Raw genomic sequence first — 16,601 nt, forward strand, 5'->3', positions numbered from 1 at the left:
GATTTCTCACCGAAGATTCGTTTTGCTGGTTGAATGGTAGAGACGTTGATGGTGGTGGTGGGTGCGTTTTTGTGGCTTCTTTAGTTGAGCATTGTCTGCGAGAGGCGTCTGTGTGGTGTGTAGCACTGGTGGGCTCTCCCTCACTGTGGAGTCGCATTCCAGTGTGTGTGTGTACCACAGCGTCCTTATCCATTTCCCTGTTGATGGATGCCTGGTGTTTTCTGGCTTGGGCGCTATCCGTAGGGCTGCTGTGAATGTTCTAAGTGTGTCCTCTGGGGAGCCATGGATGATGCTTTGTTGGGCGTCCACTTAGGAGTGGAGTTGCTGAGTCATGGGAAGTCTGCTTCCTGCTCCAAGTCCAATTTTTATTTTTATTTATTTATTTATTTATTTTTTAGATTTTATTTATTTATTTGAGAGAGAGAATGAGATAGAGGGAGCATGAGAGGGGGGAGGGTCAGAGGGAGAAGCAGACTCCCCGCCGAGCAGGGAGCCCGATGCGGGACTCGATCCCGGGACTCCAGGATCACGACCTGAGCCGAAGGCAGTCGCTTAACCGACTGAGCCACCCAGGCGCCCTAATTTTTATTTATTTTTAAAGATTTTATTTATTTATTTCGAGGGAGAGAGAGAGATCATGTGCACGCACACTCACACGAGTTGGAGAGGGGCAGAACGTGAGGGAGAGAGAATCTCAAGCGGACTCTGAGCTGAGTGTGGAGCCCCCCACTGGGGCTAAATCCCATGACCTCGAGATCTTGACCTGAGCGGAAATCAAGAGTCAGATGCTTAACTGACTGAGCCACCTGGCCGCCTCTTCCTGTTCCAAGTTTTAAAGGATCACCCGGAAGGCAGAAGACTCTCCAGAGAAGTTCAGGCCCCACAGTTAATTGAGGGGTCCTGGCTCCACTTAGAGCAATTTGAGGAGCACTGCATGATTGTGCTCCCTCTGAAGGCTCATGTCTGGGGCTGTAGTGGAAACGGAGTTGGACCTGGGTCCTGGCCCTCCAGCTCCAATTGGCATGTGACTTCTGACCCTCTGGTGGCCACTCAGTGTCCCCACCCAGGGTCCTCGGCTGGCTTAACAACCGTCACACTGAGAGGGCAGGGCTTGGGCCAGACTCTGGGTGGAACTGAAGGAACCCCACCTTTGGATATGACTAGAAGCAGGTGGGGTCCTCACAGCCCCCTGGAAACTGCCCTGCTTTCTTTTCCCCTTGTATGAAAAGAATCACAGGGGGCGCCTGGGTGGCACAGTCAGTTAAATGTCTGACTCTTGGTTTTGGCTCAGGTCATGATCTCAGGGTCGTGAGATCGAGCCCTGTCTCGGGCTCAGTGCGCTTGGCACAGAGTCTGCTTGGGATTCTCTCTCTCCCTCTCCCTCTGCCTCTTTCTGCCGTGTGCGCTCGTGTGCTCTCTCTCTCAAATAAATAAATCTTTAAAAAAAAAGTAAGGGGCGCCTGGGTGGCTCAGTTAGTTAAGCGACTGCCTTCGGCTCAGGTCATGATCCTGGAGTCCCTGGATCGAGTCCCACATCGGTCTCCCTGCTCGGCAGGGAGTCTGCTTCTCCCTCTCACCCTCCCCCCTCTCATGTGCTCTCTCTCATTCTCTCTCTCTCTCAAATAAATAAAATCTTAAAAAAAAAAAAAAGTAAGAATGAGAAACTCTAAGAACCCTATTTACCACTCCCCAGCCCACAGGTAACCACTCTGAACAGCTGGGGGTATTGGGGGAGCCCAGAATAGAAGCTTGAGAGTGGGGGCTGTGAACCAGGCAGGCTGGTTTAAGTGTCCATTCTGCTACTCATCTGCTGCGCAACCTTGGGCAAGTTATTTCACCTCTCTGTGCCTCAGTTTCCCCCCTGAAAACTGGAGGCAATAATAGTGGTCACCTCATCGGGTTGTTGTGAAGAATGGATGAGTTAATATGTGAAAGCACATAGATCAGCCCTGCCCCAGGGCAAGCATTCAAGAAACCTTCTGAGCCTCCTAGTCTGTTCTACATGTTTACCCATGTTCTGTCTAAATGGGCTCAGGCTCTACATTTTATTCGTAATTTTGTTTTTCCACTCAATGCTCAATCTTTGAGGTCTTTCTAGCTGAAGCTTTTCTGTTCTGGGATCCTCTCTCTCCTTGCCTGTCCCTCGTGTAGGCCAGTGATTTCTCCCAATCTTCCCCCTCCCCCTGTAGACATCTTCCTTTAGGAAAGCTTCGGAGCCAGTTCATACTGATGTGTAAATGTCTGATGAGGGAGGCCCCCACACAGGCTGAAACCAGCCTGGCCTTGACCGGAGATGTGCATGGCTTTGGAGGCAAGCCCAGCCTTTGTCTGTTAGTGGATGCCTAAGGGCATGCTAGGGAGTCCCACACACCCACCGTGTTTCCTTGAATCCTCACAACAACCCAAGAGGCAGGTGCCCTTATTGGCTCCATTTGACCAAAGAGAAAACCAAGGCACAGAGAGGTTAAGTGGCTTTCCCAAAGTCGCCCAGCCAGTATGGGCGCAGTGGTGGATGGAGGTGGGGAAGGGCTTCAGCTGCATCTGCTGGATTGGGAAGCTCATTTTGGCCACAACAAGCTGGAACCCAGACGCAGCTTAGGGCAGCGGTAGTCAGGCGGGAGGTTCTGAATGAACAGCAGGGCGAGGGAGGAGGGGATGGCTGGTGGATTCTGGGGGGTGCAGCGAGGGGCGGCTCTCGTGGTCTTGGCTGAAACTTCAGTCCCTGCTACCTCTAGAACTTTTCTAGCAGACTGGGGAGAGGCAGGACTTCTCTGGGGCGTTAGACCCCATAGTCCCCTCAGGAGGGTGTTACCTGGGGGTGGGGCCAGGGGAGAAGGTTCTCCAGGGAAACACCTAGCCCTGGTGTCTGCACACAGTGGGCACTCAAGGCTTCGGGTATTACCGAATGCATGAATGGTGGGCCCTTCCCAGGCCGGGTAGGTCTGGAGGTCAGATACGGGGGAGGGTTCGGGGGTCATTTTGGTTCTCCTGCATCCCTCCTCCTAGTTCTTCCTGCCCAGACTAGGTGCCGGGGGAGGCTGGGAATGGTCCCGCAGGTGTTGAGAGTGAGCAGGTGTGCTTGAGGGCTGGGCAGGGAATGTTCTCTCCTGGGCCACCCCATCTGCCCCCAGATCCCCTCAAGTCCCTTCCTTAACCCTGTACTCATTCCTGGGAGGGCCAGGGGAGAAGGCTGGGCTGTGGAGAGAGGAAGCAGCTCTGTGACTGGGGTTACAGCTTTCACAATGGGGAGAGCGGGGAAGCCTCACTCTGCTGTGCCCCTGGGCCACCCTCTGTCAGAAGATGGCGGACAGGCTAAGGCTCCCAGCACCTTTCAGTGCACAGCTAGCTCGCCGGTCACAGTTCTCTGATACCCTCTCTTCCCGGAGGCTCACAGAGATCTGGATGGCGTTGGTCGGGCAGGGACTGCCACTGGCATTTTACCAATGAGCAGAGCGAGAGGCTGAGCAGGATGCAGCCCAGGTTCTCCCGGGGCAGAGCCAGCTCTAGCTCAGCCGGGGACGGGCACCCAGCCCTTTGTCAGAGCAACAAGGGGCTCCTTCTCCCCCAGTCCTCCCCGTGCCGGCTGGCACTGCCAGGCCCTGTGCCACCACCCCCCCCAACAGGGACCAACTGAAGTCAGATTGTTCCCCGAGGGGTGCGAGCATGCAGGGCTGCAGGGGGTGCAGCTGCAGGGCAGTGGGCTGGGCTGGGCTCAGAGCCCATGAGGTCTGCAGGGCTGCGGGGCGGGGGTGGCTGGTGAAGACAGGCTACCCCTCTGTAGGAGCATAGGAAAGGGGTAGAGGCTGCAGCTGCAGGACAGAGAAAGGGGTAGAAGGAGGGGGTGTCTGCTCCTTTCTCCCTGGGGGTCTGTCCTGTTGGGAGCTGGGCAGAGAGACCCTTGGGGCTGATTCACTAATTCCTGGCCTGGGGGGCAGAGAAGGGAGGAAGGAAGGTGAGTAAGGGTCACTGAGTACTCAAAGCTCCGAGGTGGATGGTGCGGACCTCCTTTGCAAGGAAGCAGCTGTGGTGGTGGAGGGAGCCCTGGGTCGGGGTCTGGTGGCTTGGGCTCCATCTGTGGTCCTGAGCCAACCAGACATGCAGCCCGGGACAAGCTCCCTCCCAGCTCTGTGTGGAGACACCCCCCCGCCCGTGCCCTGCCCCAATGGGCTGGGGAGCCCCGCTGGACTGGGTCCCAGCTCTGTCTCTGTCCCCAGATACTTAACTTCCCTGTGCCTCTGTTTCTCCTTATCTGTAAAAGGAGGATAATAAGCAGAACTACCTCGTGGGGCCATTTGAGGTTAAAGTGCCTGGAACAGCGCCCAGCACAGAGTAAATGCTCAAATAGATGCAAATTATTACTATCTCCATGATCCAGTGATTTTCACTGAGTATTTGCCAGTACCTTCCACGAGGTACTTAGTGACAGTCTGATGTCTGGCATTAGGCGACGCTGCTTTCCTTTGCTACCCGCCCCCCCCCCCCCCCGCAGAGGTCTGGGTCTCATTCTTCGGATCCTGGGGCACAGCTCTGGCCTCTGGTCTGTACTACAGCTGACCCTCTTAGTCCTGTGTTTATCCTTTACTCCCCCACTCAGCCTACCAAGTGCCGTGCGCTGTGCAAGACACCATCTTTCCACTTAACATGTTCACCAAGCTTCTGACGGAGAACTTGTTTACAGATGAGGAAGCTGAAACTCAGAGAGATGAAATGACTTGCCCAAGGTCACACAGCCAAGACGTGGCAGAGCTGGGATTTAGGCCCATGTCTGCCCTGATTGATAATGCTTGCTCAACCACGAAGTCATATGGCCTCTTGCAATGTCCCTGAGATGGGACCCTCTGCTGGAACCTTTATGGAGTTCGGGAACGCCTGGGGGCTCTGTACCTCTCAGGGAGTCTCTTAGCTGGGAGGGACCTTAGAAATCACCTAGTCCAACTGTTTCATTTTGTGCCTAGGGAGACAGAGCCTCCAAGGGAAGCGATGTGCCAGGGTCCCTCAGTGAGCTAGGGCCTGCAGCTGGGCTCAGTCTGTCTTTTCCTCCCCGTTTCCAGACTAGGCCTGGGGGCCTCAGTCCCGCATCCCACTGAGACCCCTCCATGATCAGGGCTGACATCCTGGGTGGTGGGAGCCCTCCCTGGACCCTTGCAGGCCCAGGTGCCCTAAAGCGTCCCTTTGCACAGGCTTGTAATGGCCTGTGGACTTGCTTTTCTCATTCACTGGACCTTAGACTCCACGAGCTCAGGGACTATAGTTAGCTTACTGCTGTTTTGCCAGTGCCTGATTCATAAATAGGGATCATTCCCTGCACACAGTCACGGTACGTCTACCGTATCCCAGGCCCTGGGCTAAAGGCTGAAAGCACAGCAGAGAACAAGACAGACAAAATGCTTCCCCTGAGGGGAGTTTGCATTCCTAGTGAGAAAGAGATAGACAGTGAATGAAATAACTAAGCAAAAATGCATAATGGTTAAGATGGTGATAAGTGTTATGGAGAAACACAAAGAAGGAAGGGGCATAGGGAGTGTTGCAGGTGGGGGGGGGGCAGGTAGGAATTTTGCAAGTTTGAATAGGTTAGTCATGGAAGGTCTCTGTAAGAAGGGACTTTTGAGCCTTTGAAGAGGTGAAGGAATGAGTGGTATCTGGGGGAGGGGCATCCCAGACTGAGGGGAGAGCAAGTGCAAAGGCCCTGAGGTGGGAGCGTGCCTGCTGTGTGTTTGAGGGATTATAAAGAGGCTGGTGGGTGTGGCTGGAGCAGGTGGAACAAGGGAGAAAGCAGGGGGGGATGGGGTCAGAGGGGACCGTGAGGTGGGGACGGATCACAAGAGGGCCTTTGAGGGTAAGGACTTCGGCTTTTACTCCAAGCGACATGGGAGCCATTGATAGTTCTGGGCAGAGGGAGGAACAGGATCTGACTTAAAAGGTTTAACAGGATCCCTGTGATTACTGAGTTACGAGTAGAATGTTGAAGGGCAAGAAAGGAGGGAGTCTGAACATTAGGAGGCTCCCTCAGGAAGCCAGATAAGGCCCACTCCAGGCCGGGCCCACATCGGGGGCGGGGAGGTGGTGGCAGAGGTCACAGCTGCCAGGATCACCATGTGGCCTGATGGAAAGAGGGGAGTCAAGAGTGACTCCAACCTTCTGGGGCCGATCAGCTGCAATGAACAAAGAAGAGAGGGTCTCCGTTTCTGGCCCAGGAAGCGGGAGACTCGGGGTCAGGTCTCAGCTCCGTCACCCTCTTGCTCGGTGACCAAACCCCTTCTCCCCTCTGGGCCTCAGTGTCTTCTCCTGTTCAATGGCTGCAGGTGTCCAGGACCCGGTGCTCTGAAGCGGGCCGTGCCTCCCAGACCTGCCCCCCGCCCGCAGGGAGCCAGTGCCCGTGGCCGCCATGGCGTCGCGCATCGGGCTGCGCATGCAGCTCATGCGGGAGCAGGCGCAGCAGGAGGAGCAGAGGGAACGCATGCAGCAGCGGGCCGTCGTGCATTACGTGCAGCAGCAGCTGGGCGGGCCGCCCACGCCGGCCATCAACACCCCCGTCCACTTCCAGTCTCCGCCACCTGTGCCCGGGGAGGTCCTAAAGGTAGGGCCTGTCCCGAAGGCAGGGCCTTGTCCCCTCCCACCCTGGCTCCGGGACCCCTAGAACCCTCGCCTTCTCCCCCCCACCCCCAGGTGCAGTCCTACCTGGAGAACCCCACCTCCTACCACCTGCAGCAGTCCCGGGACCAGAAGGTGAGGGAGTACCTGTCCGAGACCTACGGGAACAAGTTTGCCGCCCACATCAGCCCTGCCCAGGGCTCCCCGAAGCCCCTGCCGGCTGCCTCCCCGGGGGTGCGGGCTGGACATGTGATGTCCTCCTCAGCTGGCAACAGTGCTCCCAACAGCCCCATGGCCATGCTGCACATTGGCTCCAACCCCGAGAGGGAGGTAAGTGGCTGCCATGAGCAGAGCTGGTGCTAGGTGCTATGCTCCTGGGACGCCTAGTCTAATGGCAGAGGCAGGGTGCTGTTGTTAGAGTCCCTCCCAGTCCGAGGGGAGACACAGCCCTGCCTCAGGAACCCCAGTCTGAGGGGGGAAGACACAGCCCTGCCCTCAGGGAGCCCCAGTCTGAGGGGGAAGACACAGCCCTCCCCTCGGGGAGCCCCAGTCTGAGGGGGAGAAACAGCCTTGGTCTCAAGAATCCCAGTCTGAGGGGGAGATACAGACATGCCCTCAGGAACCCCAGTCTGAGGGGGGAAGACAGCCCTGCCCTCAGGGAGCCCCAGTCTGAGGGGGAAGTAGCAGCCCTGCCTCAGGGAGCCCCAGTCTGAGGGGGGAGACATAGCCCTGCCCTCAGGGAGCCCCAGTCTGAGGGGGGAGACACAGCCCTGCCCTCAGGGAGCCCCAGTCTGAGGGGAGAGACACAGCCCTGCCCTCAGGGAGCCCCAGTCTGAGGGGGGAGACACAGCCCTGCCCTCAGGGAGCCCCAGTGTCCCAGGAGAAGCATCATCCCTACTTTTCAAAGCTTTCCTAGGGAGAAACAGGAGACTCATAGAGGAAAGCCCAGCACACCTGCAAAGCCATGTCCAGACAGAAGGTATATAAAGCAATCTCCTTGGGCATCTTGGCTCCCTGGGAAGAGCCTTGGCCTTGGGCCTGTGGTACCTGGACAACTCATCCCCTCTCTGGACCTTTTTCCTTTTCCCTCCGAGATTAGCAGGTTAGGTGAGGTGGGCTCCAAGGTCCCTTCAGGTCAGTGGCTGTCCCCGTACCCCTTCCCTGTGCCTTTCTCCTAGTGGGCCCTCCCCAGATGGACTTTTCTCTCTTTCAGTTTGATGTCATTGACAACATTATGTGTTTGGATGACGTCCTGGGCTTCATCAATCCTGAAACTCAGATGCCCAACACGGTACTGCTGGCCGGGGTGGGGTGGGAATATCAGTGGGAGGAGGTAGAGGTTCTACAGTGGCCCTGAGCCTGGAAAGAACTCGAGACAAGGTCCTCACCTGGGCAGAGCCGTCTTGCTGCAGAGATGACAGTCACCTCTGTCAAATCATGTGAGCAGAGCCCAAGGCCGAGCAGAATTATGACTCCAGAGAGGCGTGCCTAGCCTGCGTGCACGATGGGGCTTCAGTGGGGAGTGGTGGCTGGCAGTTGGGGAAGTCTTCGGGGGGTGGGGTAGGGGACTGGGCAGGAGGTAGTGCTGGGCCTCACCAGAGGGGAGGCAGGGAAAGCACTCCTGGAGGGGAGCAGCATGGCCTCGAGCTGATGAATTCCTTTGGGATCTGGGGCTTCCCTCTTCTACAAAGCCTAGGACCCAGCGGAGGACAGGCCTGTGTCCCTCACCCCATGGGACAAGTGATAGGGGGCTGGCTTTGTCCCCTCCCTCCAGCAGCCTCCTGGCAGTGTGAATGCTCTCTGGGCCTCCCAGGCAGAAGTGAGGTAGCAGAGGGGAATGAGCCAGCCTTAGACTCAAGAGGCCAAGTTTCTGGCTTTGGCTGTGACCCTGGCAAGTCCCTTAATTGTTCTGAAGCCCACTTTTCTCAGCAGCAGAATGGGGTTGATGCCGTCTACCCACAGGATTGTGGGAAGGTTAGATAAGGCAAGGAATGGGGGCTAGCTCTGCACAGGGTGACAGATATTTGCCCCGAGCAGGTGGAATTGTGGGCGTCCCTGCCCCTTTTTGGAAGGTCCTAAACCTCAGCTGCTCACTCCTGCCCCTCAGGCCTGCGCCTATTACCCTGACTCTGGCCCTAGCTCATGCCACTGAGGGAAGCCGCCAAATCTTGCAGTAGGAAGTCCAAGAGTCAGTCCCGGATCCCCGCCGCCCTGGCAACATTGCCCAGTGGCTCAGCCTGACTGGTCGGGGCCAGTTGGGTCTGAAACCTGCTGCCACCCGAGCACTGAAGGCTGGGAAGAGGGAGAGGGCCAGAGGGCACAAGTGTCTGGTCCCCTCGGTGGTTTCCACGTATGTGGTAGGGTGCCTGTGTCCTACCGAGGCTTCTGGGCGATCACCCCAGAGCTCCAGTCTGTCCCCGCCGGGCCCCTGCTTCACCCCCCACTGGCTGCCCATTACAAAATGCCAGCGTCTTTGCACGTCCGATCTGCCCCCGGCACCCTGTCCGCTCCCGTGGGGACTGCCAGCTCTGTCCGGCCGAGGCTTGCTCAGCCCTCAGGCTCTTCCTCACTTCTCTGCTCAGGACCCAATTCACGTTCCACACCCTCCAGAAACCTTTCACAAACTCCAAAATAGATTAGGTGCTTCTCCTCTGGGCTTCCCAGTGCCTGGGACTTAATCCCCTCATCTGTCACCCCTCAGGGCTGATCACTCCGCAGGGGTTCCAGCCACTAGGCCACTAGGCCACGCCTCACTCAGCTCCTAACCCTAGACTTGCCCATGGAATTGCCGGGTGACGAGGGCCGGGGTGGATTCTGACATCCTCGAACTCCTCTGGAGCCCTTAGAGCTGGAAGTGGGGCGTGGGGGATCCTGGCTGTCCCTGGGATGATGGGCCCTGGGGAGGGCCCCCTGCAGAGGGCGCTGCTCACCGCGTCCATCTCCCCGCCTCACCCCACAGTTGCCCCTGTCCAGCAGCCACCTGAATGTGTACAGTGGTGACCCCCAGGTCACAGCCTCCCTGGTGGGCGTCACCAGCAGCTCGTGCCCCGCTGACCTGACCCAGAAGCGAGAGCTCACAGGTACCACCTCCCCGTCTCCCCGGTGCCCCGGCTCCCCATTCCTCCCTCTTCTTCTCCCTCCCTCCCAGCTCCTCTGTCCTTCTCCCCTGACCTCCAGATGCGGAGAGCCGGGCCCTGGCCAAGGAGCGGCAGAAGAAAGACAATCACAACCTAAGTGAGTCCCGCGCAGGCGCCTTCTGTCCTTGCGCTCTCCTGGGCTGCCTAAAAAGCCTCTGACCGGAGCCTCAGGTTGGGGGTCGAGTTTACTTTAAAACAAAACAAAACAAAACAAGCCACTCTGACCTGCATGGGTTAGAAAGGCTTCCCTACCCAAGACCTTAACTCCTCCGTTGGTGGGACTGGATGAGTTCAGGACGGCCTTCTTCCCACTGGCCCTCTTAGGAGGGGATGGGAGAAGGGCCCAGGGGAAGCGATATTCATGAAATCCCCAGGACTTAAGAAGGAGTGGGTTTATCAGATCAGATTGGTTCCTTTAGCGTGTGGAGCCTGGGAACTCTCTCTCGGGAAGGAGTTCCAGCCCTGTGGCCCCGGGGAATGCTACCCCGGGCCACTCTGCTGTGCTACCAGCTGATCCGGTGCTTCGGCCTCGCAGAGCCCCTTGGTGGTTCTGGCCTCGCCCGGGCCCCTCATTCCCATAGCAATCCGTTCTGTGGGTCACTCATTACTTCCCAGAAGGGCCAAGGCACCACTTCCTGGGCTGGGCCCTTCTCCCCGGTAGGGTCCTCATCCTCCTAATTGCTCCCTCCGGGATTTGTTACCTTTAGTTGAAAGGAGGCGGAGGTTCAACATCAATGACCGCATCAAGGAGCTGGGAATGCTGATCCCCAAGGCCAACGACCTGTGAGCGGTTTCTGGGGGAGAGGGGGAAAAGGGAAAGGGTCGGGGGCTGGGGGTGGGGCAGCCCCAGCTGATGCATATTTTCTGCATCCGGGGCCTGTGCTGGTTGCCAGGGGCCAGGGCTGGGAAGAGAATCCCTTGGTTGGAAGCTTGTCATCTGTTAGGGGAAAGAAGATTCCCCCCTCCGCCCAAATCAGACCAGCTTGAGACACATGAACAAAATCACGGAAGTGAGGCTGCTGGGGTCAGCGCGGGGGATGCTTCCTGGAGGAGGAGGAGTCATGCTGGGAACCTTTGGACTCGGACTGGCACAGAGGGGGCCCAGGGCTGGGAGGAGTGAGAGTCGAGGACAGGTGTGGGTTTTGGGTGGCAAGAATGGAAGGCCTAGGGAAGGAGGCTGCTCTGAATTGTTGGCTTCCATGGGATTAGTGGGCTGGGTAGTGGCAGTGAGGTCACCCGGGAGGGTGTGTTGTGTGCAGACGGAGAAGGGCCTCCTCCACAGATGGGGGTTGGTCGTGTCTGGGGTTTGTGGGCCGCTTTGGGACTGGCGGCGGAGGCTTCGGGAACCAAAGCAGGGTTTTCTTTTGACCTGCCGAGCGCATGGCGAATACTTGGCCACTCGGCCGAGCCTGCGCCTCTCTTTTGCCTGGCCTGCAGGGACGTGCGCTGGAACAAGGGCACCATCCTCAAGGCCTCTGTCGATTACATCCGGAGGATGCAGAAGGACCTGCAGAAGTCCCGGGAGCTGGAGAACCACTCGCGGCGTCTGGAGGTGACCAACAAGCAGCTCTTGCTCCGCATCCAGGTCGGGCCCATGCACTTGCACTTGCTGGGTAACTCTGACTCCTGGCCCCGGCCTGGCTCTCGACCTCAGGGGCAGTGCATACGCTTCCGAAGTTGGGGGAATGGGAATGATGCCCATGAAGAGGGAGGATGGACATAATGGTTTGCTAACAAGCCATCCCCGGCAACTTTAAGCAACAAGGACCGGCTAGAGGTTCTGTTCTGTGAGACCCTCATTCTGGGACCCAGGCCAGTGGACAGGCGCGTCTAGAGCTGGCTCTTAAAGCCGTGTACAACAAGGTGACACTTGTCGCCTCTGCTCACATTTCCTCGATCAATGCAAGTATGTGCCTACACCTAACTTCGAGAGGGTGGCAGAGTGCAGACCTACCGTGGGGGGGGGGGCAGAGAGCTAGAACTGGGGGAGCGCCAAGTCTCCCTACTGGGGACAAACTAAAGAACAAGGCTTGGGAGACTCCTGCCTACCACCTGGAGCCGAGGGTTCTTTCTAATCCTGGCTGTGCTCAGGGTCTCTGCCTTCTTTGGATATGGGGCTGGTCATCTATACAAGGGGCACGTGGATGGCAGCTTTTAAACTTCTTGGTCTCTCATAGGAGGTAATACAGTGGGCGTTGCAATCTAGCATGCATAGCCACACTCAAAGGGAAAAATCAAAGTTTCATGAAAGAACCCTCATTCTTAATAGATGCAGTGCATTCTGATCATTTCTATTCTGGCCTAGTCTAGGCAAGCCTGTTTCAATTGAAACAAAAAGAGAGCGAGCTGGTCAAGACTCACTACAGTGGTTTCACAACCCACTAATGAGTTGTGACTTGTAGTTTGAAAAAAACACTGGTCTAGACTCTAGAGCCACCCTGTACTTGCTTCCAGCTGAGCCATGTTGGGTGCCACAAGGGGAGGGGCAAGGGCTGCAGCGGGGAAACTGGGGGGATAGGGTACCTGGCGCCTGTGGCTCTGTGTCCCCAGCCCCCCTCTCTGTGCTCCCCCGCCTTGCAGGAGCTGGAGATGCAGGCTCGAGTGCATGGCCTCCCCACCACCTCGCCATCGGGCATGAATATGGCTGAGCTGGCCCAGCAGGTGGTGAAGCAGGAGATGCCCAGCGAGGAGGGCCCCGGGGAGGCCCTGCTGTTGGAGGCCGAGGTCCCGGATCCTGAGTCACTGCCAGTTCTGCCCCCCCAGGCCCCGCTGCCCCTGCCAGCCCAGCCACCTCAGCCACCGTCCCCATTCCACCACCTGGACTTCAGCCACAGCCTGAGCTTTGGGGGCGGGGGCGATGAAGGGCCGCCAGGCTACCCCGAACCTCTGGGGCCAGAGCATGGCTCCCCGTTCCCCAACTTGTCCAAGAAGGATCTGGACCTCATGCTCCTGGATGACTCACTGCTACCACTGGCCTCTGACCCTCTCTTCTCCACCATGTCCCCTGAGGCCTCCAAGGCTAGTAGCCGCCGGAGCAGCTTCAGCATGGAGGAGGGCGATGTGCTGTGACCCGGGCGCCGTGCTGGGGAACAGGGGCGGACCTGGGGGCTGGGAGGGCCGGGGCCACCTCCCTCCCGTCCCTTGGGCTGCAGTTGTGTGTGATATAGCCAACTGCCCTGCCTCATCACTCCTTCCTGTTGGCCTCCTGTTTGGACTTAGTGCCTGCTTGGCAGCGTGTGGGGGCAGGAGAGGCCCCCTACCCGGCTCAGTACTCCCCAGAGATCGCCCTCTTGATGGGGCTGGGTAAGAATGGGCCTTCAGCCCGGCTCCTGGAGGTGAAATCATGAGGGGAAGGGAGGGGACAGGTGTGCTAGAGGTAAGAAGAGGTGTCCTGGGAGGGTTCTGTCTTCTGAGTCTGATCCCCACCCCTGCTGGTGAAGGAGGACACGCGAGAGCAGGGGGTTCAGGAAGTTCCTTCTCTGAGGCAATGACTGGTCCAGGGGGTGCCTAGGCCGCCTTTCTGGGACTCAGATGACCACAGGTCTGTCCTCCAGCCTGGCACCCCCACCCCCCTTTGGTGCTAACAGCTCTCTACCAGATGGTGTGAGGGCGGGGGTGGCCGGAAGAGGGGGCGCTGGGTTCCTGCTAGAGCGCGGGGTCACTGCTGGAAGAGCAGCTCCCTCCAGGCTCCCCACTTTGTGCCTTTAGTAAACACTGTGCTTTGTACATGCTTGTCCTGTCTCTCTGGAGTGGTCTGGGGTGGACACAACAGGAGGATTCAACCCAATGCCCACCATTGGGGGGGGTCAGAGTAGGGGGAGACGGAGAGGAGGGAACAAGCCCATCACCTGGTTTCCCCCACCTCCCAGACTTGCCTCAAGGGAAGCCGGAGATGTAGCCCAACTTAGGGGGGGCTTGGGGACTGCAGGGGTCATTATCCCTCCTCATGGCCACAAGATGGCGCTGCAGCCACGCTGGTTCGGCACCTCCAGCTGTGGCCTGAGACAGCTGAGCTGGGTGATGTGGGGGAACTGGTTGCTCACAAACCAAGTCTTCTGTTCTCAGCTGCTGCTTTGGGGCACCCTTAGCCCAGACTACCATTGGCCCGGGGTGGGGGCATGTTTCTCCTGTTCCCGAATGCCTGTTCTAGTGGTCACTTCTCCAGATTTTTCTCCCTCCCTAGGGCGGACCGACACCTGCTTGAGAAGGTCCAGCTGCCTGCCCCATGGAGGCAAGGCTGGCCCCTCTGCTCTTTGACAGTGTTTCTAGCAGGACAGGCTCCCTAGTAACCGAGGAGCTGAGTCCTCCTCTGGGTTTGGGGAAAGGGAGACCCAACTGAGCTAATTTGGGGGGAGTCAGGAGTATTGGGCTCTGGGTAGAGTCGAGGATGAGGGCCCTGTTCCCTGCTCTGGCCCTGTCTGCCAGTGAGGCCTCGGCAAACCCTTTCCTCTCTCCAGGCTTCTGTTCCCCAACCCCAGCATAATTCCCATACGCCTCTGCTCTAAGATCCTGGGATTTTATGACCTCACCCAGGATGGGGAGGTGGGCTTGGGGCAGTGAGGGGTAGAGTGGCAGCTTCTTGAGTCCCAGCTGTCTTGGGGGAGGGAGGAGAGGGTCTTTTTGGGCTTTGCCGAGTTCTCTCCCGACTTCCCACAGTCTTCAGGCAGAGACCAAAATGGTTTTCCCCTCATGGGGCCCTGAGAGGCTGAAGGGGCCTAATTAAAAAAATTAAAACTCCCAGGATAAAAATGGCTAAGAGGGCAATTTCCTCTGCGCAGAACTGGAGATCAAATCAACATTGGAGCAATTAACGTGTGAGGGAAGAGAAGGAAAGGGAGCTGGGCATGTGGGTGCTGATGGTGGCTGGACTGGCGGAGGCTGCAGGATTAATCTCAAGGTCAGATGGAGCCGTGGATGACCTTGAGGAGTTTGAGCCAGCCCAGGCCCCTCCCCACCCCCCACTCAGCCCCTCCTGGACTCCCACTGGGAGATAGGTGATGGGCCCAGGCTTGGGCCATGTTGAAACTGGAGGGGGTAGGGGTCTGGGAACTCCCAAGTCAAAATGAGAACTCTTTCCGACACTGTTCTCCTTCATCCTGGGGATTCAGTCAATGGACTGGAGATCTGCCCTTCTGCTCCCTCATGCAGCCCCTCAAGACCGCTGTATTACCCCCTCTCCACCTGCCTGCTGGCTTCCTGTCCCCTAGGTCCTTCAGCCGGGCCACCACTTGCAGCCTGGGAAGCAGAGTCTGGACCTTTGGGCCCAACTGAGGGTGTGAGGGGTTCTGCCCACAAGAGGGCGCCACAGAGCCAGGACCTGGCCGCCGCGGGCACCCACTAGTGGGGCATGGCAGAGTCTCAGCTTCATTGTCTGCTGCGAGCGGTCGGCCTGGGGGCCCTGCTAGTCCTGTGGGTTTGGCTAAGGCAAGCACAGATGCTACCTGTAGCATTCCAACAAGCCACCAGCAAGGGTTCGTGTATCCGAGACGGGTCTGCGTGACCCTTAGCTTGTGGCTGAAACGGAGTCAGGCCGGCAGCTCCACACCGGTGGTTACGAACATCTCTGATGAAATAAGAGGGTAATGCTTTCTTCAGTCAGGCTCTTTATTGGTAGACAAGACCCTCCCAGACTTCCAGTCCACGAGGGGGAAATTATTTTTTAAAAGGTAGAGTGGGTAAGCGGGCTGGTGTGGATGGGCCGGTCCAACCCTCTCATTTCACTGAGGAAGCCCCGGCCTTGGGAACAAGCAAAAGTGTCAAAAGAGATTGGGGTCTGGGAAAGGGGTCCAAGCTAGGTAGGGGAAGGATGAGAAGCTGTCACACCCTTAGGTCCCATGTGGGGCCCCACAGTGGGAGGCAAGGTGCTGGGCATGAGGATCCTGCCATCCTCAGCTCCACTTCCTGTGTCTGTCTGTCCCCACCAGCCGCCACCTTCTCACCTCCTTGTGCCGTGAGGGAGTTGGGATCTGAGTCCCACAGGCTAAGACAGACACATTCGCTGGCGTGTACACCCGGGAGGGTGGCTTCCCACCCCTGCCTTCCATGGAGATTTCCCCTTCTGGTTGTTTGGACAGGCGGCCAGGAGTGGCCGCGGGCCCTGCTGAAGCCCAGCCGGCTGGCACTGGCTGGCTGTTACTTAGTGTCTACATCCTCGGGGTCAGGAAGTCCTGGACATCCGACCACGCCTCCCCGAGGCCCACTCTGCCATCTCTAGGACAGGGCTGTCTGGGAAGCCGGAAGGGGAGCGAAGCCTAGAAGGGGAGCAGCGGGGCCTCAGAATGTCCTCTTTGGGATTTCCATCATCCACTCCTCCTTTGAATCGAGATTTTTCCTTCACTGTTTGGAGAACTGACTTGGACAAGAGAGTCCAATACACACTCTGGATCTTCCCCCCACCACACACACACACACACACACACACACACAGCTCCCTAAAAACGAACCCCAAGTGTAACACTGCTGCTCCAAACCCACGCCCCCTCCTCATCTCAGAGCCCGCTGCCCTCTGCAGCACCTCCCGGCCACCTGGCTTATCAGCTAGAACAGCTAGAAAGAGCCCCCAGGAGTCAGCTCCTGTCCCTGCTGGGGACCTGCTGGGACCCCCACTTCTCAGGGTCCAGCCCGCACCCCCCTCTCCCGCTCCTTTAGCCTCATCTTTTTTCTTGGCTCTCTCTTTTCCGAGGGGGGCAGTGGAATTTATACAATATTTAAGCAGCCAGAGCCGAGTCCGGGAAGATATTATTAATGTAACAGGGATGGGCTGCAAATGCTTTTGGACCTGGTTACAATTAGAGGGTGATTTTTCTAAAGGTCAATGAATTCAGATAATATCCACAGGGGGGAGAGAAATTTAATACCTTTTTAGTGAATTAA

The 16,601-nt window shown here is 57.7% G+C and overlaps 1 protein-coding gene across 3 annotated transcripts in view; it reads left to right on the forward strand.

Moving 5' to 3' along the window:
• The window catches only part of TFEB (transcription factor EB), a 57,430-nt gene extending 43,983 nt beyond the window's left edge, over positions 1 to 13,447 (forward strand). For 2 of the 3 annotated variants that reach the window (XM_021691907.1, XM_044917250.1), the window contains exons 2-9: positions 6,303 to 6,577; positions 6,667 to 6,921; positions 7,805 to 7,882; positions 9,551 to 9,671; positions 9,769 to 9,825; positions 10,436 to 10,511; positions 11,166 to 11,313; positions 12,309 to 13,447. In XM_021691907.1, coding sequence (XP_021547582.1) covers positions 6,386 to 6,577; positions 6,667 to 6,921; positions 7,805 to 7,882; positions 9,551 to 9,671; positions 9,769 to 9,825; positions 10,436 to 10,511; positions 11,166 to 11,313; positions 12,309 to 12,797 — 1,416 coding nt within the window. In that variant the 5' untranslated portion in view covers positions 6,303 to 6,385 and the 3' untranslated portion in view covers positions 12,798 to 13,447. The remainder of the gene's footprint in view (positions 1 to 6,302; positions 6,578 to 6,666; positions 6,922 to 7,804; positions 7,883 to 9,550; positions 9,672 to 9,768; positions 9,826 to 10,435; positions 10,512 to 11,165; positions 11,314 to 12,308) is intronic. The other variant, XM_021691909.1, reaches the window with a different exon arrangement.
• The last annotated feature ends 3,154 nt before the right edge of the window (positions 13,448 to 16,601 follow it).

The sequence above is a fragment of the Neomonachus schauinslandi genome, chromosome 8 (assembly GCF_002201575.2).
Source record: "Neomonachus schauinslandi chromosome 8, ASM220157v2, whole genome shotgun sequence".
Classification (NCBI taxonomy): Eukaryota; Metazoa; Chordata; class Mammalia; order Carnivora; family Phocidae; genus Neomonachus; species Neomonachus schauinslandi.